Source organism: Mrakia frigida, assembly GCF_051309035.1.
Source record: "Mrakia frigida strain ATCC 22029 unplaced genomic scaffold BDY24scaffold_22, whole genome shotgun sequence".
Lineage (NCBI taxonomy): Eukaryota > Fungi > Basidiomycota > Tremellomycetes > Cystofilobasidiales > Mrakiaceae > Mrakia > Mrakia frigida.
Genome location: NW_027481259.1, coordinates 385506 through 406526, shown reverse-complemented (window position 1 = coordinate 406526; position 21021 = coordinate 385506). Strand labels below are relative to the sequence as shown.

The 21021-nt window shown below is 54.4% G+C and overlaps 6 protein-coding genes across 6 annotated transcripts; 5 read left to right on the top strand and 1 right to left on the bottom strand.

Moving 5' to 3' along the window:
• Positions 1-38: 38 nt before the first annotated feature.
• On the top strand, positions 39-1424 carry BDY24DRAFT_416601 (uncharacterized protein; the record flags this gene model as incomplete). The annotated part of the gene is made up of 6 exons (XM_076643604.1): positions 39-74; positions 171-227; positions 366-591; positions 684-870; positions 999-1102; positions 1201-1424. 6 exons carry the CDS (start codon positions 39-41, stop codon positions 1422-1424), a joined length of 834 nt encoding a protein of 277 aa, XP_076495213.1.
• Positions 1425-2091: 667 nt separating this feature from the next.
• Positions 2092-5290, top strand: PCF11 (Pcf11p). Its single transcript, XM_076641178.1, has 6 exons — positions 2092-2545; positions 2800-3066; positions 3196-3833; positions 3936-4131; positions 4247-4513; positions 4618-5290. Exons 1-6 carry the CDS (start codon positions 2318-2320, stop codon positions 5083-5085), a joined length of 2064 nt encoding a protein of 687 aa, XP_076495212.1. The 5' UTR covers positions 2092-2317; the 3' UTR covers positions 5086-5290.
• A 154-nt stretch (positions 5291-5444) lies between these two features.
• BDY24DRAFT_394432 (major facilitator superfamily domain-containing protein) lies at positions 5445-8346 on the bottom strand. Its single transcript, XM_076641177.1, has 15 exons — positions 7839-8346; positions 7719-7751; positions 7590-7661; positions 7477-7523; positions 7319-7403; positions 7198-7256; positions 7087-7136; positions 6803-7023; positions 6661-6729; positions 6466-6585; positions 6327-6397; positions 6162-6257; positions 6016-6101; positions 5779-5898; positions 5445-5703 (listed from the first exon to the last, which is right to left on the bottom strand). Exons 1-15 carry the CDS (start codon positions 8217-8219, stop codon positions 5663-5665), a joined length of 1551 nt encoding a protein of 516 aa, XP_076495211.1. The 5' UTR covers positions 8220-8346; the 3' UTR covers positions 5445-5662.
• A 1273-nt stretch (positions 8347-9619) lies between these two features.
• BSD2 (Bsd2p) lies at positions 9620-11902 on the top strand. Its single transcript, XM_076635917.1, has 4 exons — positions 9620-10731; positions 10808-10877; positions 10960-11502; positions 11590-11902. The coding sequence occupies exons 1-4, from the start codon at positions 9709-9711 to the stop codon at positions 11694-11696; spliced, it is 1743 nt and encodes a 580-aa protein (XP_076495210.1). The 5' UTR covers positions 9620-9708; the 3' UTR covers positions 11697-11902.
• Positions 11903-13275: 1373 nt separating this feature from the next.
• Positions 13276-14774, top strand: BDY24DRAFT_416597 (uncharacterized protein; the record flags this gene model as incomplete). Its single annotated transcript, XM_076643603.1, has 4 exons — positions 13276-13521; positions 13621-13758; positions 13835-14059; positions 14133-14774. The coding sequence occupies 4 exons, from the start codon at positions 13276-13278 to the stop codon at positions 14772-14774; spliced, it is 1251 nt and encodes a 416-aa protein (XP_076495209.1).
• Positions 14775-16384: 1610 nt separating this feature from the next.
• Positions 16385-20560, top strand: BDY24DRAFT_394422 (regulator of G protein signaling domain-containing protein). Its single transcript, XM_076641176.1, has 9 exons — positions 16385-17089; positions 17349-17440; positions 17634-17879; positions 18025-18550; positions 18697-19229; positions 19329-19611; positions 19699-19716; positions 19791-19928; positions 20033-20560. Exons 1-9 carry the CDS (start codon positions 16733-16735, stop codon positions 20075-20077), a joined length of 2238 nt encoding a protein of 745 aa, XP_076495208.1. The 5' UTR covers positions 16385-16732; the 3' UTR covers positions 20078-20560.
• Positions 20561-21021: the final 461 nt, after the last annotated feature.

Here is a 21021-nt window from a genome sequence, read left to right as displayed (position 1 = left end):
TCTTTGCTGAGGCAGAAGGGAGTTGGGAGAGGAAGGTGATGAGCAGGAAGAGGAGAGGTCGCTTTAGATCGAGGGTGAGCTCGAGCTATTATTCCTTGCCAGATCTTGCCGTTCGTCAGCTTCGAAAGTTTACCTCGTAGCTAACCCGTTTCTCTCTCTATCTCCTACAGGAACGGACACAGGTTCTAGATCGAATCGTCTCAACGAACCAAAGCACGAGCGACACGGTGAGTACCCTCTCTCCCTCTTCCCTCTCTGAACCTCCTCCCACGTTCGCTCGCTCCCCTCTCCGCCTCTCGCTTAGACCCCTTTAGGAGGAAGCTACTTCCGAATCATTTCACTGACCCTCTCCACCTCGTTTTTAGCTCTCGTTCCTGGCAGCTGACGGCGACGCTCAGAAGGCGAAAAAGACGCACGTCCTCACCTCTCTGCATCCCAACCACATCTTCCCCTCCCTTCCCTCCCACTCAGACCTACCCTTAAGACCCACCTCAACGATGCGATCTTCAACCTCCATCTTCATCCTCGCCGTCGTCGCTCTCTGCTCGGTTCTCGTCGTCGCTGTTCCTGAGCCCAACGTCGACGGTCGAGGTTCGTTCCCTTTCAGCTCATTTCTCTTCGTCCCTTCACCTTCTTCCACCCACTAATCTCTTCTACCTCCCCTCTCTCGTCCTTCACACCAGCTCTCATCAACACCAACAACCATCTCGCTCGAAACCACAACCTCGTCGCTCGGCAAGACGAAGTCGAACCCACCGCCACTCCTTTCCCTGAGGAAACCACCGAGGTCGTCGACCCTGAGGCACCTGCTGAGCAAACTGGATCTGCAACGGAGGAAATCGCTCCTGAGATCAGTACTGCTATCGAGTCGTGAGTTCGGCTCTGGAGATGGGAGGGAAACGAACGGTTGCGCTCGTCCCTTGAAGGCTGAAACCCCTCGCCACTCTCCCTCTTCTTCCTCATCTTCCTCTTGTCCCTCTTCCTCTTCGTACACGTAGTGTCTTCTCCGTCGCAGCCGAAGCCACCTCCGCCGTCGCCTCGGTCCTCACGTCCGCTTCAGCTCAGGTCTCGAGGGTTTCTGCTTCTGCGTCTGCTGGTTTGGGTGAGTCTCTTCTACATATCTCCCGTCCCTTCTAATTCCTCCCTCTCGTACTCTTCTTCGCCTACTGATCTCCTCTCTTCCTTTCTCATCCATCTCAGTCTCCGCCAAATCTCTCGTCTCCTCCATCGCAGCCTCCGCGTCCGTCGCGAAATCGTCCGTCTCTGCTGCTGTCGCTTCGGCTTCCAAGTCTGCTTCGTCCGCTCACAAGACTGTTGGACTGGCCGCTGGGGGAAGAGGTCTCTGGTTCGTTGGACTCGCTGTTTTGGCAGGTGGGTGGGCTGTTTTGGTTAAGGAGCTCGTTCGGACTTGTTTGGTACCCTAGCTTGTGATGGGTTCGTTTTCGCTCTTTCGTCTTTCGTTCGTTCTTTTTGATGAACTTCGTTTCTGAGTTCGATTGTAAATATGGTGGGGGGGAGGAGCGAGGAGGAGAGGAGAAGAGGAGGAGCTGCTTTTGGGGGGAGGAGGAACACGAGACATGAACTTTTTCGCTTTCTGAAGTGCTGAGGAAGAGAGATGGAAGCGAAAGGTCTCGTCTCGAGGAGATAAAGTGTCTCTTGAAAAGCAAACCTGGAGAAGAGAAGGAAGAAGGAGACGAGAGAGGACGCGTCGTCGTCGTCGTTTTGCCTCGTTCGGTCTTTTGAACGGCAGACTTGCTTGGATGGCCGGGATGGGAGCTGCTCAGGTAAATTTGCATCGCAGCGGTTGATCTCTAATTAGTCTCGAGTTCCTTTGAGAAAATTTACACCGTTGGTCGCTGAGGAAATTCGCCCTAGCGACCGACTTCAAAACCGCCAACCTCGCCGCTTCCCTTCCTTCCCTCCAATCCACCACCACCCTCCTCTCCCCACTCTTTCTTTTCGACACCGCTCTCTGCGTCAAGAACCCACTCTCATCTCCCGCCGCCTCCCAGTTTCCTTCTTCGAGCTTCGTTCATTCTCTAGCAGGAGGAGTCGTCTTCCGTTTTCGTTTTCCTTCCCTTCCTCCTTCCCTCCCCCCCTTTCGCTTAGTCCTTTCCCACCTTCGCCTTCCTTCCTCTCCTTACCTTTTTTTCACTATCAATACGAGCAGCTTGTCTGCGTAGACGAAGAGAGAAGCGACTCGAACCCACCTCAGTTTTCGGTCTTTCCTTCGTCCCATCCCATCCATCGCTACCCTCGTCAGCTCGACCTCCCTCCTCCTTCTTCGCCCCTTCGCCTCTCTCTTCAAGCTTCAAGGATGTCGCATTACCCTCCTCAGCACCATCAACACCAGCACTACCAACCTCAATCTTCTCTTCCGACGGAGGATGATCAGTTCCGATCCTTCTTTCGGTCGCACCTCGCCACTCTGGTCGTCAATTCGAGACCCATCATCCAGTCTCTGACTCAGGTGGCAGCAGATCAACTGAACAACTATTCTAGAGCAACAGTAGTATCCGAAGAACTGGTTAGAAGAATTCACGAGGTAAGTAGGGTCGTTCTCCACTTCAGATCGGACAAGGAAAGGAAGGAAGGAGGGTCGCTTCTTCCTTTGTTCTCGAGCGCTGCCACCTTCGTGCTCTCTCTTCTTCTCGAGCACGGCAAATTTGCACAGATAGCACTTACCACCTCTCTCAACTCTTCAGACTATAACTTCTCCCAAAACTGACCTTTTTTTCGTTCGTTTTCCCACCTCTCCTTCTCTTCCGACTCGTCCCTTCTTCTTCCTCTCCTCTCTAGGCTCCTCCCCATCAAAAACTCCCACCGTTCTACCTCCTCGACTCCATCTCCAAAAACTTCCCAGCACCTTACGCCTCCCTCTTCCCTCCCTACCTTCATCTCCTCTTCCTCGCAACCTACGGATCCGTCGATGGCTCGACCAAGGGAAAGATGGAGGAGATGCTCAAGACGTGGAGGAACGGAGGAGTTGGAGGAGGAGTCGTGTTTGGGGTCGACGTTCAGGAGCAGATCGAGCAGAGGATATGGGGTGTGTCGGAACTGCGAGCTGTTAGTAGAGAGCTTTGGCCTCGCTGGACGAAGGCGGGAGGGAGAATGAGGGACAGCGTCGCGACGGAGAGGGCTGACACGTCGCATTTCTCTTCCTTCTCCTTCTCTCGTCGTCTTCCTCTTCTTCAGCAGCAAGCTCAACACCAACAGTACTACCAAGTACCACCGCCACCTCAGCAGTACCCACCACCACCACCTGCAGTCGCTCTTCCTCCAGCACCAACCAAAGACTCCCTCCTCCTCGACCTCACTACCGCCCTCAATCGCTCTCACCAACTTCAACACTCCCCTACTCCTCCTCCCTCCATCTCCAACGACATCCTAGCCCTCCAAAGCTTACAAGCTCTCGTCCAAACCCAAACCACAACCGAGGACGAGCGCAGAGCCATCGAGGCTCAACTGAGGAAGATGGAAGCAGACGCGGCGGCTCTCCTCCCTCCTCCTCCACCACCCCCTCCAGCAGCACCAGCACCAACCGCTCTCCCAGCCTTCGGGTTCCTCTCAGCTCCTGGTTTCTCGGATCTGCTGAGCAACGTCCTCGCCAACACCCAGGGAGGAGCCTCGCCGCGTCCGAGCACGGGAGACGAAGGAGGAGACGCGGAGTACGTGGTTCCTGAGGCGAGCGACGATGGAGAGGAAGTGGTGGCCGGAGGGGAGGAGAACGAGGTGGAGCTGGTGGAGAAGGTGGAGGATGTGGAAGAGCCGGATGATTATGAAAGGTTGATTCTCGGGTTGAACGTCAAGTTGGAGAAGTTGGATTTGAAGGCGTGAGTTTGGTCGTCCTTTCTTCTCCTTCTCGCTTTTGCTCGAAGGTCTCCGCCTCTTTCCGGTACTGACCGACAGTTGCTTTCTATTTCGACTTCTCGCAGACCTCTCCCTCGAATTTCAACGATCATCGCCACCCTCCTCCCTTCGCAGTGTCGACAGTGCAGCGTTCGAGCTCCTGCGTCGGCCAAAGGTCGAGCTCGTCTGGATACGCACATGGATTGGCACTACCGACACAACAAGCGTGCTAGGGACAGTGAGGGACGAGGAAACAGTCGAGCTTGGTTCGTTGATGCTAAGGTTCGTTCTTCTCCTCTCGTTGCCGTCGTCGCGTCCTTCCTCTGCTCCTCTCCCTCCTTCTTCCGTTCTTCTTCTTCTCGCTGACTTTATCTCTCCTTTTTATCGTCTCCTCCAGGACTGGATCAAAGACCCTTCCATCTCTCCCGACTCCTTCCTCCCCTCCTCAACGTCCCACAACCCTTCCTCCTCCGACCCTTCCTCGTCCGCCTCCGGTCAATCAGGTCTCACACCAGCAGCTCGTCAAGCTCTCATGAAGAAGTTTGTGATTCAACCGGCGGATACAGCCGTTGCTTGTCCGATCTGCAAGGAGTCGTTCAAAGGGGAGTACTCGGACGACGAGGAGGAGTGGATCTGGAAGAACGCGGTCGAGTTTGAGGGGACTGTGAGTTTTCGCTTTCTGCTTTCTCTTCTTCTTTCATTTCGAGAGACGATCTTTCGTTCAAACTTTCACTGACTCCCCCGGTTCCTTCTGTTTTACGGACCCAGATCTACCACGCAACCTGCCGTCACGAAACCCTCAACGCGTCCTCCGCCCTCCTCACCACTCGTCTTCGAACCACCACTGGCGACATCTCCTCCTCCTCCACTACCGCACCATCTCGATCTCGCTCCAGCTCTCCAGCTATCCCTCCTCCATCGACATCCACTTCGTCCACCTCCGCTTCGTCCACCTCCAAATCCGACCCAAGCCCTCTCGCTCAACAAACCAACACCAACGGATCAGCCTCCCCTTCGGCAGCGGAGGAGGTGGTGGTGAAGGTCGAGGAGCTGGAGATCGTCGACGGTGCGCCGGTAGAGAAGGTGGGGAGCAAGAGGAAGTCGATTGAGCCTTCGTCGGAGGTTGAGGAGGGAGATGCAGAGGGAGGGAAGAAGATCAAGCTCAGTCCTCCGGAGGCTCAAGAGGCGGTGGAGGTCCCGGCAGTGGTTGAGGAGGCAGCGGAGGTGGGGGTTTGAGGTAGCCTTTGTTTCGTTTTCCCGTTGCTCGTTAGTGCTCAGTGCTCTCCTCGGCTTGGTTTTGGCTCTGGATCTCAGCTTGATTCCGTCTCTCCTTCTTATTTAGTTCACCTTCTCTTTGCATATTATGTCTGTTTTTGTTTTCTCTCTACTCGTACACTCGTCACGTCTCGGTCGTTCGCTTATGCATGGTCTCTCTCGTTCACGTTTTGACGTTTCGTGCAAGGAAAGAAAAGAGGGCGGGCGGGAGGGTGGAAGCAGGCTGACGAGAGATCGTGAGCTTCTGGGAGGCAGTTGGATCGAATGAAAGGAGGAAGAGCGAACCGCGATGTTGTAGATGGGGGGGCTGAAGGAGACGAAGAGGAGGAAAAGGTAAAGAAGGAAAAGAGACCCAAAGCAGACGACGCGTCGAGGCAAGGCGAGACGAGCGAAGCCTTGATGCAGTGAAGGCCGAAACAGCAAGTGAAAGGTGGCCATCTATCGAGAGGTACTGCCTTCTACTGCTATCTACTGCGAGGTTGTGGTTTTTTACAGGACGATCCATCAAGAAACGCCTGAAGGGGTCGAATCCGATCAATCAGTACGCCGCCCAGATCTTCTTCTCTCCTTTGAATCGGGCTGTAAGCGACACATCATATGATTTAGCGTGGTAGGATGATGAGGTCGAGAAGAAGTGAAGTAATAGGGACGAACCGTAAAGCATGAAAAATGATCCAACGACGGTCATTCCTCCGCTGAAGATAATCATCGGCTCCCATCGACCTCCCGCAGCCGTTCGTATCGAGCCTGCGATGGTAGATCCGACGAACTGGCCTGGGAAAGTGGAAGAGGGACAGGCGACGAGAGAGAATTTGCCGGTCAACAACGAAGTGAAAGTGCGCGTCGAGAAAAGCATCGAAAAAGAACGAAGCAGACGTCTTTTTTGCTCACCAGGGCTGTTGACGAGCACGGCAAACCCGGTAAGTGTTGCAAGGTCGTCAACACCGAAAAGCTGAGCGACGACAACGGGGAGAAGACTGACGAGAGGAGGGTCAGATCGGGAACGTCGCGGAGACAAGGGACAAAAATGTGCTCACCTCATCCAGATGGAAGCGACGAAACCGTAGAGAACCGAAAACCCAATGATGACGTTGTAGGTATGGGCGAACTGCCACATCACTAGTTGAACGAGGCTGCCATCCGAGGAAAGACGGAGTCAGAGGAGTCGACTCAAGTCGAGGGAGGCGACGAAGACGACTCACCCAGCGAAAAACAAGGATGCTGTGAAGATGTTGACTGGCCCAAGCTGGTCAGCGACTAGACCAGCAAGAACCTGGAGCAACGATGCCAAGTCAGCAAGCAGGCGAAGAAGATACGCGTCGAGAAGAAGCGAAAATTCACTCGACCAACAGCGCCCGACAGATTCATCACGAGCAGCGGGATTGTGACTTTGAGGGTTGTAGAAGTGGCGAGCTCGGGTATCTCGTCCTTCGTGTAGGAGGTGATATAGTAGAAAGGAGTCTGCGATACATAAAGGAGAACAGGCGTGAGAGAAGATCGAACGGCAAGACGAAGATGGGCACCCGGCACGCTCACGAGAAAGCCAAAGGTAGCGATAAAGATGCATCCCATGAGCGAGTAGAACGTCGGATTTGACCAGCAGCCCTGTGGAAAGTAGTGATGAAGATCAAGGTCGGCGTAGTATCTTCGGTTCGACGCGGATCGAAACGAGACTCGCCTCCGGTAGCCATGGACGCGACACCTCATCCTCCTCTCCCGCCTTCTCACGCTTCCTCGGCGGCGTTCGAACCTTGAGAAGAAACCAAGCGCAGGTCCAGATGGTGGAGAGGATGAAGGTGTAGATGAGAAGAGTGTGTTTATAGCCAACCTGAACGATGAGGAGTCGAAGGACGATGGTATCGATTCCTCCGAAGAAGCTCGCTCCTGAGACAGCGATTCCTGTGATGAGAAAATGCGAAGGAATCAGCTCCGAAGTGAGCGAAAAGGATCTGATGAACTGACCTGTGGCGAGGCCTCTCTTTTTGAGAAACCACTGCGACGGCAGCGCCATGCTTGCGAACAATCAAAGTCAGGACGCGGTTGGTGATTACCGAAAGGACTCGATGAGCTCACTATAGAGGCATCGAGAGCCCGAGCCCGGTACCGACTAAGAAGCCTTGGCAGACGAAGACCTGGGTGGTGCAGGGGAGTCAGACACGAACGGGGGAGGAGAAGTCGGTTGAAGAAGACTCACTTGCCAGAGCTTCGTACAGAAGGACGAAAGGAGAAACGCGATGAACGTGAATATGTTCGCTACAATTATCATTCGCTTGTAGCCACTAGGGGCGGAACGAAAGCGAAGCAAAGTAGCCGTGAGCTCGAGAGAAAGAAAAGACGCGTGGGGAAACTCACTAGCGGTCTCCCAGTCTCCCGGCAACAAACGAGGTTGACGTACTACTCTAAAAGGAGCGATTGGGGGTCAGGACTCAGTATCTTAAGCTCTGAAGAGGGAGATAGAGGCTCACAAATGCAGCAAGCCCTCCGATCAGCGTCAAGGTCGATTCTGGTGTCTTTGGAAACACGGTCGCTGCAAAGTTCTAGTTGAGAGGTCTGTCAGTTCCTCGCTTGTGTTTGAGAATTGGACGAGGACTGACCGTTTGAAAAACACCCCACACGAGACCCCAACCCTGAGCAAAGGACGAGCGGAGGTGTGAGCTCAACTTTCCCTCCCCATCTCTTCCCTTTTTCACTCGAAAGCCTTCAACAGCACTCACCATGTTAGCTCCTGCATACAAGAAGCACCCCAAGACTACCCACCAGCCTCTCCCTCCCTCCGGATACGACCACGCTACGTCCTCAGCCTCGTCTTCCTCCGTGAGGCTCCCTCCGAAATTACAGCTTCGACGCGTCGGGGTTCGTTCCAGCCGAGTCCCGAGAGCAGGTCCTTCGCCTCCTCCATCTCCAAAAGAGCGTCCAGGTTTCTCTCCCAAATGCGAGGCTGGAGGAGTAAGCCTAGGCAGAGGAGGAGGTCGAATGGGAGTTGGCGCAGGGGAGAGGTTCGGAGAGGAAGGACGCGGAAGACGGTCGTCGGTTTGGCTGGATCGAGATGGGCGACGACGAGCGTTATGAGGGAGATGGGGAACCAAGGAAGTCATCTAGATGATTGTGAGCTGCGTTGCTGAAGTTGAGCTGGAGAAGTTGGAAGTTGGAAGTTGGAAGGGAAGAAGCAAAGCAGAGAATCGGATCAGCCCTCGGGGACATTTAGACTTATCGTTCGAAGAGGAAGGTCGGGAAGGTGCGGAGAGATGAAGCGTGCCTATTTCTGAACAGACTAGGCTGTGATCAAACTTGGTCTGAGGTATCAGAAGATTGATGAGTCGAGAGAAAACGAAACGCGTTCGAGGTCGAGAACGGGAGAGAAGCGACGTGTCGTCCTCGCTTCTTTCTCGACGTTGGGACAGCCAAGACTCCCTGAAGACTGATGGAGAAATAGGGGAAGAGAAGCTGTCAGTAAAAACTTCTGTGACGAGTCCAGCAGGTTGAGGCAGGAAGAAGGAAAGCTGAGCTCACTTCGACATTGCGGCTCTTGAGCGACTTTGCCTCTCCTCTGCCTCCCTCGACTGCACAAAAGCTGACCCAGATCTCTACCGTACAAGCCAATCATACGTCTAGTCACGAGAAGCTGTCAGTCGAGAAGACAGCAGCCTTGCCGTCAGCATCTCGATCGAAGCTCAACCCCTGCCCATACCGCTTCTCCTCCTCTCCCTAGCTTAACCTCTCGACCAAACCAGACTCGTTCTATTACATACTCAAGCTTCCTTCGACCTTTATGAGACTCACCGCTGGAACCAAGCGTCGCGACGGTCACTCGTCTTCCTTTGCTGCTCCTGCGCTGAATCTCACCATCCTCTCGATGGCGATCCAAACCATACGATGCTGGGATGTACATGAACAGTTTGGTGGTAGTACTGAGAGTGCTGTTGTTCTCAAGAGGGAGAAAGGAAGAGGGAACGAACGAGGGAGGAGGGCGAGCTCACAACTCGTCTCTCCATCCATATGCAGACTCCTGACGGCCAGCCCTACGAAAAGATGGTCAAAATCGGGAGCAGATCGCTCAAGCACCTCAGCAATCTGAGCGCTCCTGCTTGGAGACGTTGAGCTGCAGTGGGAGGTAAGACGAGGAGGAGGGAGGAGGCCGTCGCCGAAAGACGAAGAGATCAAGACCGCTGAAAGCTCTTCTTCCCCCCAGAGACACGGCTCGAGATAACCGCTAAAACGAGAAAAGGGGAGTATCGGAGAGATTTCAGCCTCACGAAGATCAGCTAGAGGGTCTTGTCGGCGTTGGGACGGGAAAGGGAGGGAGAGAGGAGGAGGGCGACGCGCTGTTACTCTCGAGGGGAGACGTCGCTCCTTCGTTCCTTTTCCTGGTCAGTCTTCAAAATCCCTCTCACAAAACTCTCCTGTGTCGAAAGCTGCAGACTCTGAAGCGAACTAAAATTTCTCCGAGTGAAAACCATTCTCGCCCTCCTCGGCCTCGTCCTCGTCCCTTCCGCGACTCTCAGCGAGCGACCTTGGCCCTTCTCCCTCTCGCCCAACCACGACCACCCAACCCAACCCACTTTCTCTTTTTCTCCTCCTCCCACGATGGCTCCAGCCTACAGCAACCTCCCTTCCTCTCCAACGACATCCTCTTCGCGATCCTCTTCGTACCCTCCTCCTCGACCGTCGTCCTCCTTCGGTACCGCAGCTTCTTCTTCCCTTCCTCGTCGACAGCCCAACAGCTCTTCCTCTCATGAGATGGACGCTGCTTTCGACGATTCAGACTCGGACGAGGATGAGAACGTACCGCTTTCGAGGATCCCAGCAGCAGCAGCGAGGGGAGCTGGAGGAGCTGGAAGGGGAACGAGTGCAGGAGGAGGAGGCACCGTCGTTTGGAGTGTGGATGAGAACGGAGAAGAGGAGCAAGACGAGCAGATCAAGCAGCCTACACCGGTGAGAAGTGGAGCAGTTGAAGATCCTTTGAGGAGTAGCACTGCAGGAGGAGGAGGAGAGGGAGACTTGATCGGGAGGGTGGATGCTGACGAGGGAGGAGGAGGAGCCTACGACTTTGATAGGGATTACGTGAGTTTCCAAACGAGCTTTTCTTTGGAGAACGGGAGTGGGATGTATGCGTTCAAAGAGGAAGGTTTTCTTCGAGGGAAACAACGGCAGGGACGGAGGAGGATGAGCTTCGATCCATCCGGCTGTGTGGTCCCACTCCTCCTCGTCCTCCCTTCCTTCGTCTCTCTCCCTCTTTCCATCCCATCGCTGATCATCTCATCTCTCTCTCGTCTCTCCCAGTTCCTTCCTCCACCAGGCTCTCCACCACCAGGAGCTTACCCTGAAGCCTACCTCCCTTCCGGTCCGACTCCTCTCACCACCACTCCCGCCTACCCTCGAGCACCCTCCGCTTCCACTCGCTTCATTCGATCCATCCTCCCGACCCACTTCACTCGATCAGCAGCTCCTCCGATAACACGAGGATCCGATGGAGTGTTTGCGAACATCATGGCTAAACCCGAGGTGGAGAGACCTGGAGGGGAAGGGAACGGGAACGGAGAGGGAGCAGGGAGCGATGGTGAGAACGGGACGGTGATGGCTGAGTATACGCAGAAGGAAGGACCTCCGGTGAGTGAGAAGTTGAAGCAGAGACAGAGCTGAGTTGAGGCTTGCATGCTGACATGTTGGTTCGGGTTGTTTTCAGTCCTACAACGTCGCTCTTCGAGATGCAGTTCCAGCTTACTGGGAACACAACGTCGTCGCTCCTCAAAATGGTTCGTCTCGTCTCTTCTCTCTCTTCCTCCTTCTCTCTCTCTCTTCCTAACCCTTCTTCTCATTCTTCTCCCTCCTCTCTAGGTCCTCTCGGTTCCTTCTCCGGCTCAGGCGACGACCTCCTTCTCGACGGTCTCCCCATCGGAAACTTCTTCGGTTTCGCCTGGAACCTGCTCGTCTCCCTCTCCTTCCAGTTCGTCGGTTTCCTCCTCACCTACGTCCTCCACACCACCCACGCAGCAAAATACGGATCCAGAGCTGGTCTCGGAATCACCCTCATCCAGTACGGTCTCTACCTGAGAACGAGAGCAGACGAGATCTTGGCTTCGGGAAGTCTCGATCCGGATGTTGGCACGAACGATGCGTTTGGAGCTGGAGGATGGTGGGGTGTGAGTGATGAGAACGGAGTCCCTAGTGGCGGGTTGGCGACGACGACGACGACGGTAGCTGCTACACCGACAGCGACGACGAGCGCGGCGTTGGCGATTCCAACGTTCTCGTCGATGGCGGAGGCGGACGCTTGGGCTACCGCTCACAACACGACGATCTGGGAGGCGATGGGACAGCCGAATGCTCAGGAGGTGGGAGAGGCGAACGAGTGGATGAGTTTTGTGTTGATGTCGTGTGGTGAGTCCTCGTTTCTCCTTCGTTTCTTTCCGGCGACGCGTCGTCTTGCTTCCCGTTCGCTGACCTCTCATTATTTTTGTTTCGCAGGTTGGTTTATCCTCCTTACAAGTCTAGGAGGATACTGGAGAGTCAAACGATTCGGTTCGTCTCCCTTTCTTCCTCGTTCCTCCGTCTCGTCTCTTCTCCTAAACTGACCTTCCCTCCTTTCTCGCACAGAACGCTCCCTCCTCATCTCTCAACAAACCGACACCTCCCCTTCCACCACCACCACCGACGCCGAACCCTCCACCTCCTCCGTCAACCCAACCCGCTCGTGGTTCACTCCTCCCGGCGCGTCCTCTTCCAACTCGAACACGGAAGGAGACGATCAACCTATCACCACCGCTCGAGGAGGACCGAACGCCTTCCAGTCGATGGGACAGTCGATTCGGGGCTTTACTGCAGGCGTGAGGGAGAGGATGGAAGTTATGCGTGGGAGTGGGAACGGCGGGAGAGGAGGGAGGAGGAGAGAGGATCAGGAGGAGGAGGAGTTGATGCTTGAGTAGAGCAGAGACTCTCGCTCTCGTTCCTTAGCTCGTTTAGTTCCTCTTCAGCTACGCTACGTTATGCCCCTTTCGGTTCGATTCGATTTTAGTTGTACTCATTTTCATCCCTTCCATTTCTCTCTCTACTTCGTTCGACGGCTCGTCTCGCACACACTCACACTCCCTGGACTCTCTCTTTCCTTTGCTTTTCCACCCCTCTCTGCTCTTCTACTATCTCCACACATCATTCATTTCGTTTCGTTCTCGCTTCGTTTCCGTCAGTCCGTCTGAGTCAGAGAAGCCGTCGACGCGTCTCCCCTCGCTCAGTGCCCTCTTTCGTTCCGTTCGGTTTTAATTTCAGTTGGTCTTTGGATTTATAGTAGGGGAAGGATTTGAATGGGAGGTGATACTTCCCCAAAAAGGGTGTGGGAAAGGGAGATGAGAGAGGGAGGGAAAGGGCAGGGAGACGGCGAGACGACACGTTTGTGAGTCTTCCCGTTTGCCACATCGAGTAGCGACGGCAAGCGATTCAGTTCATATAAGGATCGACTGGAGCTGGGTTTGATCTGGTAGAGGTTGAGCGGAAGAAGAAGGTGAAGATGCCGAGTCGGTTCGACTTTGAGACGAAAGTGCGTTTGAGATATGTACGACGCGCTGTCGGATCGAGAAGGTGGAGACATCGTTCTCTTCGGGTTTCTCCTCAAACGATCAGTGCGCACCCGCCTTGCAGAGCTCCGACAAGCTCAGGAGAACCTCGCGCGGTCCAGAAGAACGGCTCGACTTCAGATCCACGACGCGATCCGTTTCATCTGAATCATCTCGTTCTTTCACTTCACTTTCCCTTGCTTCCCGTCCCAAATCTTGGAGCCATAGCCCCTTTTCACACAACTCGCGAGATTCTGAATCGTCATGATCGATGTACAAACCTTCGTCGGCTCGGCTGCGTGCTCGTCGCGACGCGTCTCTTTCACCCTACCCGCACTCCTTCTTTCGGCTCTCTTTCTCTTCCATACTCCCACTCCCACTCTTAAATCTTTCCGGATCTTTTTCACTTTTAGTAGAGTGGGTTCTATCCGTCCTCTGCTAGCGCGATATCTCGTCTTTCACAGATATTCAGGTCCGAACCAAGCCACCTTTTTCTCCCTTTCCGTCTCCTCTCTTTCTTCGATTCGTTCTAGGCCGGTCTCCTTCCCTCCCGACCCTCACCCACACCCCCTTAGCTCATCCTCGGATCCCCCCTCTGCTCAAGATGGGATACTTCAGCAAACGACGACCTAGTACCGCTCCTGGAATCCTCGTGTCTTCTACCAACAACAACAACGGTTCGAGCTCAAGGACGAGCTCGCTCTTCCCTCCGCCTCCCGCTTCTTCCAACGATCCCTCTTCGGGAGGCGGGTCCTCGACGATGGGGTTTATGGACTTCTTGGCTTCTGCTCCTCCTCCTTCTCATGGAGAGCAGAAACGATCCTTGGGGTCAGAGGGGAAGAGGAGAGAGGTACGTTCGAAGAGATCCCGTCCCGCGTTTTGGACGAGCTCAACGCCTTCCTTCCGCTGACGGGCTTCCTCTTGTTTCTTGTCTTCTTCGTATCTCTAGTCTTCCTCCCGACCAAGCTCAGCATCAACTACCTCCTCCTCCCTCAGCACTCCCCGTTCATCAACATTCTCAGCCGCCTCCTCGTCCAAGGTCCGATTCAGCTTCCCCCGTTCCATGTCAACCTCGTCAAGCTTGTCGGTGAGCTCTCAGTTCTCTCTCCCTCCCCGATTCCCCCAGTTCGTGTCCTAATCGAACTGTACTTTGATCGCTACAGACTACCGAGAGTGATAGACCTCTCACTCCGACCGGAGCCATCGAGACTTTCGGATTCATTCGACTTCAAACGCTTTCCGGAGGGATTTGCTTCATCGCCGACGTCGAAGGAGAGGGACGAGGGAAGAAGGAGAAGGAGACGGATGAGGCAGCTGTTGAGTTGCTGGAGGATGTAGGAGTGGAAGATGAGAGGTTCGTCAAGGCGGAGGAAGTAGCAGAAATCAAGGTGAGCTCGTTTGTTTACGTTTCTCGTCGCAAGGCGAAGCTCACCTTCTCGTCTCCCTCCCTCTTGTCCTCAGCCCTTCGAACGCTCCCCTTCCATCATTTCCCGCTCCTCCGCCAGCTCTAAGAACTGGACTCCTCCCTCGAAACCAGCTCCGGAAACTCCAACTTCAACCTTCAGTCGTCGAGCCAACTCGAACGTCCTTCCTCCGACGCGACTTTCCATCCTTATCACTCCTCCTCCTCCCTCTACACCCACCCCTTCGAATCTCGTCATCGCCACCTCTCTCCGAAACCTTCCCAACCCTCCCTCAGCATGGAAGTCTCTCTCCCCTCCTCCTCCAAAAGCTTCCTCCTTCATCAAAAGGGGAGGACGTCGAATCGCCAAAGTGGCACAAGGAGGAAACTCGATCGAGGCTGCTATCGCTTTGCTTGCGGCGAGTCAGGAGCACGGGTATGTTTTGAAGAGGTTGGGATTGGACGGGGTTGAAGCGATTGCCGAGGACTGGGTTGTTGTTGTGGGCGAGGAGGAGAAGGCTTTCGTCGAGACCGCGAGGGAGGAAGGGAAGGTCGGAGGAGGAGGAGGACGCGGTTGGTTTGGAGGCAAGAAGGTCAAGGTGAAGGGTAAAGGGAAGAAGGTAGCTAAGAAGAGCTCGGGGGAGATTTTGAGTTTCTTGGGTAGGGAGTTCGGAGCTAGAGCGCCGTTTTATGTCGTTTAGATTGAGGGTTTTTCGTCTTGCGTCCTTTTGCTGTTGCCTTGCCTTTTCGATTTTCTTTCTTGTTCATTGGGGCCTGCTCATGTTTATCTCACGAGTGCTTTTGGTAACGACTAAGGATTCCGTGCTTCCGATAAAAGTGTTGCGAACCGAAGCGCACTTGAATCGGACGCGTCGCCTCGATTTCGGATCTTGCGAGACTACAAACTGGCTTGGATAGCCTCGAGTCCGAACCCTCTCTACTCTTCTGCGTCTGAGGTTGAGCTCGGGGTGAGATGCCTTCTACGTCGGCAGCTTCTAACCATTGATTCGACCGCCTAACGACGCGTCGACGTTTCTTTTCTCATCGCCTCCTTCGTCCCCTCGTTTCCCTTCGTTTCCTTCCCACCTTCCTGTCGCCGCGGAGGTTTTCTCTCTAGCGCGTCATACCAAGGACTGAATCAACTGAACGCGTCTCAGTGTTCAAGGGCTCTCTCTCTCTGTTGCTTTGAATAAAAGCTCCAGGTAAAACCGCGATCAGTTTCATCGAACGGGGAGGGGAAAACTTACGGGACGACGTCTGTTTCTGAGGCCCAGGGCCTGTTTCTGTTCAAGGCCTGAGACGAGAAAGAGCTCCAAAGGTGAAATTATGCAGGAGAGGGAAGGCAAGTACATAGCCGGCAGCGAGGAGGTGATCGCGACGAGGAGAGAGAAGAGAGCCTCGTCCCCCCTGGTCGAGCAGAACTTCAGGGGACGAGATGGGAGCTGGAGAACGGAGGTGAAGGGGCCAGGATGTGAACGTGTTCGAAGAACAAGAGCAGAGAAGGAACAGAAGGAAAGAACAGAAGGGAGGGATGCTGATCCGTTGCTGATCGTACTCTGAAACAACCAAACGACCGTCGACGCGTCCGGCCGTCCTCTTTACCGCTCTTCCCCTCCCAGTGAGCTGCTCCCAGGATCAAATCTGCTCACTACTTGGTGAAACACCTTCTCAGCATCCTCGCGGCCTCAGAGATCTAAAAAAGGCTGGGAAAGGTGAGCAAGAAAGCAGAAAAGGGGAAGGGAACTCGACGACTAGTAGTGTTGAGTCGCCGGCAGTGGAACCTTGTTTCTCTTTCCCCTGCTCTGGCCGGCTCTCTGGAGCAAACGTGGGAGCTCAGCGCTCTGAGAGCTTCTTCCCTTCTGAACACATCCTATGCTCCATCTCATCGTTGGAGGGAAGCAACCTTGGACGAGAAAACGTGTCTCCTCTTTATTTTCAGCCCTCGCGTGTTGGCTCCTTCATTTTGCTAGCCACATGGTTTTGCTTCGATTCTTTCGCCCCTTTCGTGTTTCTTAGGGGCGAGACTCCTCTTTGCCATGTGGTCTTTTCCCAAGGGGGTTCCAGCAGAAAGAGGAGGTGGGGAAAAAGAAGGAGACGGGCTTCCCCTTCATGTCCTCGTCCCTCCCCTCCTTTCCCTGATCATTTTTTGCTCCCTCGAGCCCCCTTTTTGACTCCGGGTTTCTCTCGGCTGTTGAAGATGCCGCGGTCGTGGTTGTCCAGCCCTCATCTCATCGCGGAAATTTGAAAGTGACGAGAGGAGAAATAGATCGAAAGGAAAGGAATCGAGAGATCGCTCGTTCTCTCGAGTGTCGTTTGTCCTCCCAACCTTCACCCTCTCTCCCTCCCATCTTTTCTTCCCTTTCTCTTTCTTCCTTGCCAGTTCTACTTTGAGAACGCTTTCCATTCTCTTGCTCGCTTTCCAACCCTCCCTCGGCTCGCTCGTTCCTCGTCTTTACCCCATCGTATTCTGGACTCACCCTCTCGCTCCGCCTTGTCCTCCTCCTCCCCCTCCTCGCCTTCATTCGGTGCTCTCTCTCGCACACGACTCTTTTGAATTCCTTCCCTGAGCCTGTCTTGGACTAGTTGAATTGGAAACCTCCGACCGCCTTCCGTTTCAACCCTGTACGTCCATTCTCTCCTTTGTTCTCCTCTCTCTCTCATGAACTCGAAGCTCATCCACCGCGTTTCCTCTTCAATCTTCAACGTGCCGACCTCTCCTTCAGCAAATCATCCCAATCACCCTTTCATATCCTTACCAATTCAATCCTCTACTCCCCAACAAATCCTCGCCTCTCCTTCTCCTCCGTCGACCTCCTCCTCGACCTCTCTCTCTCCCAATCGACCCAAGCCTCGGAAGGGAGTCTCGTTCGATCCTACTTCCAACCAGGACAAGCTCGATCCTGAAGCCACCAGCAACAACAACAAGAAGAACAGAGACTCTACATTAGAAGACGGGATGAGCCAGGCTACGAACCATATGATGAAGAACTCGAAGAGGGGGAGGCCTTTCGTCAGAGTGAGTCCCTCTCGTTCCCTCTCTCTCTTTCTATCCTGCTTCTATATCGCTCAATCGAAGGAGAGCTCAGGGCAAAGCTCAGAGCGAGATGTATGCGCTGAGGACGAGCTCTTAGGAGCTAGGCTATACGGACGAGAGCTCTCGTCAGCTTTGTCGAAGGAAGGAGTCGGAAAGCTCAACCGCGGCCAGAGCTCCCTGGCCTCCCTCCTTCTCCCTTCTTCTTGGCCGCTGACTCGCTTTTGATGCTTCGTCTCTACAGGACATCCACGACATGTTCTCTACACTCATCGTCTCGCTTCAACTGGAAACCCATCGGCAATTCTTCAAATCCTACCCTAACTCCTTTACGACGTTCGTCCTTCATCTCTCCTGTCCCCTTCCTCCCTCACTCCCCTTTTTCTCTCCCTCGTTTCCGTTCCGCTCTCCTATCCCGAACGCCCCTATCTCCTCGTTCGCACGCTCTCACGGACAGAAGTGCTGACACGCATCTCCATCTCGGCTTCCCTTCCTCCTTTTCTTCCTCTCGTTTATTCTACGATCCCAGCGACGAAGCATGTCTCAACCTCTCCTCCCTCAAGTTCTCCCAGTCGAATCGATCGGCAGATCCCAAAGACCCAGCTAGGATCATCACCACTACGACGACGACGACGTTCACCATGTCGAGGGATATGGCGAAGGACATGTGCCAGCACTTCATCGACGCGAGGTTGATCGAGAACGCGGCTGATCCGTCGAGCATGCTGTTCAAGGATCGTGGAGTGTACGTGTGTACGCCGAAGGGTCTTCACATGTAAGTTTTCCATCTCTACTATTCTCTCGCTCCCTCGAATCCGTCTCTCGAACTTTCTCTTTGGTTGTTTGACCTGTTCGGTTTGGGAGCGACGCTGACCTTCCTCTTCCTTCTCGTCTCTCTCTCTCTCTCGCTCGCTCTCAAGCCTCGAACGCTTTGTCGCCAAAAACGGAATCTCCCAGGCTCAACTCCTCAAAGTCTTCGCCTCCCAACCCATCTGCATGAAACTCCTCCACCTCGAACGTCGGACAACAGACGACGAACTCTACACCTCCCGTCCCGTCGTCGAGATGCTCTGGCGTCGTTTCGCAGGTCGCTCTCCCAACCTCATCCAGTCCTCCGATCCCTCGTCTTCTACTCCCACCTCGAAACCTCTTCTCGGTCCATCGCAATCGTCAGATCAGGTGGATCAGACTCAGGGGATAGCAGTTCGGACGCAGACTTTGACCATGAAGGGGAAGAGTCAGACGGTCGAGTGGACGATGGGAGCGATGTCGATGGTGGATTGGCTGTTGGATTTCACGACGATGGCTCAGAGGGAGGAGGCTGTGGAGAATGCGGCTCAGTTTGTGAGGCATGGGTTCGTGGAGCTGGTGCAGGAGAAGGGACGGATCAACAAGGAGACGGGGATGATTCTGACGGTGAAGGGGAAGGAGGAGGTTGGTTTGAAGGTGAGTCTTCTTTTTCCGAGTCTTTTTTCTGCTCTGCTTCGAAACTCTGCTCGAAAAACGAGCTCTTCAAAGCGAAGAAGGTCGATCGCTGACTCCTTGTTCTCACGCGTCGTTTCCCTGCTCTCCCTCCTCCTCCCTTCGTCCAGGCCGAAGCCGAGTTCCGCTGTACCGACAAAGCTATCTATCGAGTCACCGAACACGGAGCCCGTTCAGCTCGATGGGGTCAACTCGGAGGTCGTGGAACTCCTCCTCCTCCCTCGGACGAACGGAACTCGAAAGAGCAGCCTCACGACGAGCGGTACCAAGGTCTTCGAGTCGCCGGTGGAGGATCAGCAGGGATGGACGCCAAACTCCTCGAACGACTCGACATCTCGGACAAGGTTCGAACCGAGTTCCTCGAGCACGATTTGAAGGCCAGCGGGTTCAACGCCCTCAAGGAGAGCCATACGACCAAGTTGACGCAGATCCTGGACGAGCCGGCGCTGAGAAGTCTGTTTAGGGAGTTCTTGAGGAGCAACTTCTGCGAGGAGAACCTGAACTACTGGCTGGACGTGCAGGATTTCAAGAGGAGGTTCTCGACGAGTTCGAGTGCCGCTGCTGGACCTGGGAGTTCGAGGAGTGCGGGGACGACGACGATGGAGAAGCATCATCAGGATTTGATCGGTATGGCCTTCGTTATGTGAGTCAGATCTCCTCTACTCTCACAGGTTCTCCATTCGCATCTTTCTCTCGTCGAACTGACCACTTCTAATCCCTACCTCTCCTTCTTCCCCTCCAGCTACAACTCCTTCCTCGCTCCCCACTCCCCTTCCGAACTCAACATCGACCACAACCTCCGAGGAGAGCTCGTCGCCTACGTTACCAAGAATCTTCCGGACGCAGCCTCAGCGACGAACGCAGCAGCTCGATCAGGGACGACAGCCGCCGACAACTCTGGTCAACTCGACGCGGCGACGGTCGGTCAGTCGATGCACGCTTCTCAGCTTCAGACGATGCTCAGGATGTACGAGAGGATTCAGGCCTATATCTTCAGGTTGATGGCGACGGATTCGGTGCCGAAGGTGAGCTCCTTTCTTCTCTGCTTGCTCTTCTCGGTTTGAGAGAGTCGAAGCTGATCATCGTCCTTCGCTTCTTCTTTTTCCTCACAGTTTTGTAAAACCGAACGAGTACGTCCATCTCCCTCTAAAACTGCACTTCCTTCTTCTCGTACTGATCGTTCTTCCACGTGCTCTTCCTTCAGTTCATGAGCCTGATGCGATCGGTACACGACTGGGATCCCTCGGACTCGGACGCTGCTCTCCCTCCAGCAGCCATCGCTGAAGCTCAAAAGCGAGAGGACGAGGATCATCACGAGAAGGCGTACATGACTGTTTCCCAGGTGAGTCGATCGATCCTTTTCTTCGTCGAGCTGTCAGACGCGTCGAGCGCATTGCGATCGTTTCCCTTCGCTGACTCCCTTCCCTTTTCTTCCCTTTCGTCTAGGCCGCCAACGAGAAACACGCCGCCGTTACCAAAGCACCTCTATAGTCTCCCCTTCCCCTTTGCTTCCGACTCCCTCGTTTACTTCCTTACCCGCTCGTTTCCTTATCCCCTCCCTTGGCTGTAACGTCCTCTTTCCCTCTTACATATCACACATCCTCTCGCTCTCCAACGTCACCCCTATCACTATAGTTACCCCTATCGCACACAACCTATCTCCTTCTCCCATCTCACTCACAGTTTTCCTTCATTTGCGCACCTCCCTCCCTTTCCCACTTCATCCTTTCTCTTTTTCACGGATCCGCTTCGCTTCGTCTACACTACACTTTTTCTTTACACTTCTATCGTCCTCGATTTATCACTCTTCCACGTCTCCCCTCCTAGTAGGACTCGTTTTCCCCTCGCTGTCCCTCCCGCTCTCGTTCTTTCCCTTGCTTTCTGTTTTTCCCCTCGTCCTTTGGCTCTTTGCCCCTCCCTTATCTGCTGTTCCGGATTTCGTTCTGAATCAATCAAAGAGATGTTCTCGTGCGACTCGTGTTCAAGACGAAAGGCGCCGGGGGAAAGAAATGCAGATAAGGGAGCGAAAGGCGCGTCGCCCTCCTCCTCTCTTCCCTTCCCCTCCCAGTGCCGACGAGACCCTCGAGCCGATCTCTACGAGGTCATTGCCTCTCTTTCTAGTCTTGATTCCGACAGCTTTCCGCTTGGCTGGCCGACAGCAGGTTATTTTTTGCGGAGGAAGAAAGAGGGAGGTGAGCTCGACCGTTCCTCCCTCTTCCCTTTTCATCCTTCGTCGCCAGTCTTGCTGATCCTCTTCTTCTCTGTTCTTGAGATATACAGGGCCCTCGGTCGAGCTCTAGGTAGAGTGCCGGATGCAACAACAGTTTCTCGACAGCTCTTCAAGATTCTTCGAGCGCGGAACGTTCGCCTCCGGCTCTTCGGTCGTCGACTCTCAAGCTCGATCTCTACCACTTCGTTCGTCATCCCACTGGCAG

Bases quoted from the DNA above. Each gene is read 5' to 3' on its own strand.
- PCF11 (XM_076641178.1), top strand. From the start codon at position 2,318: ATGTCGCATTACCCTCCTCAGCACCATCAACACCAGCACTACCAACCT. The intron at 2,546-2,799 runs GTAAGTAGGGTC...TCTCCTCTCTAG, and splicing joins TGGTTAGAAGAATTCACGAG to GCTCCTCCCCATCAAAAACT. The intron at 3,834-3,935 runs GTGAGTTTGGTC...GACTTCTCGCAG, and splicing joins GAGAAGTTGGATTTGAAGGC to ACCTCTCCCTCGAATTTCAA.
- BDY24DRAFT_394422 (XM_076641176.1), top strand. From the start codon at position 16,733: ATGAACTCGAAGCTCATCCACCGCGTTTCCTCTTCAATCTTCAACGTG. The intron at 17,441-17,633 runs GTTCGTCCTTCA...CTACGATCCCAG, and splicing joins TACCCTAACTCCTTTACGAC to CGACGAAGCATGTCTCAACC. The intron at 17,880-18,024 runs GTAAGTTTTCCA...CTCGCTCTCAAG, and splicing joins ACGCCGAAGGGTCTTCACAT to CCTCGAACGCTTTGTCGCCA.
- BSD2 (XM_076635917.1), top strand. From the start codon at position 9,709: ATGGCTCCAGCCTACAGCAACCTCCCTTCCTCTCCAACGACATCCTCT. The intron at 10,732-10,807 runs GTGAGTGAGAAG...GGTTGTTTTCAG, and splicing joins CGCAGAAGGAAGGACCTCCG to TCCTACAACGTCGCTCTTCG. The intron at 10,878-10,959 runs GTTCGTCTCGTC...CCTCCTCTCTAG, and splicing joins CGTCGTCGCTCCTCAAAATG to GTCCTCTCGGTTCCTTCTCC.
- BDY24DRAFT_394432 (XM_076641177.1), bottom strand. From the start codon at position 8,219: ATGACTTCCTTGGTTCCCCATCTCCCTCATAACGCTCGTCGTCGCCCA. The intron at 7,404-7,476 runs GTGAGTTTCCCC...TTCCGCCCCTAG, and splicing joins GGGAGACTGGGAGACCGCTA to TGGCTACAAGCGAATGATAA. The intron at 6,586-6,660 runs GTGAGCGTGCCG...TATGTATCGCAG, and splicing joins TCGCTACCTTTGGCTTTCTC to ACTCCTTTCTACTATATCAC.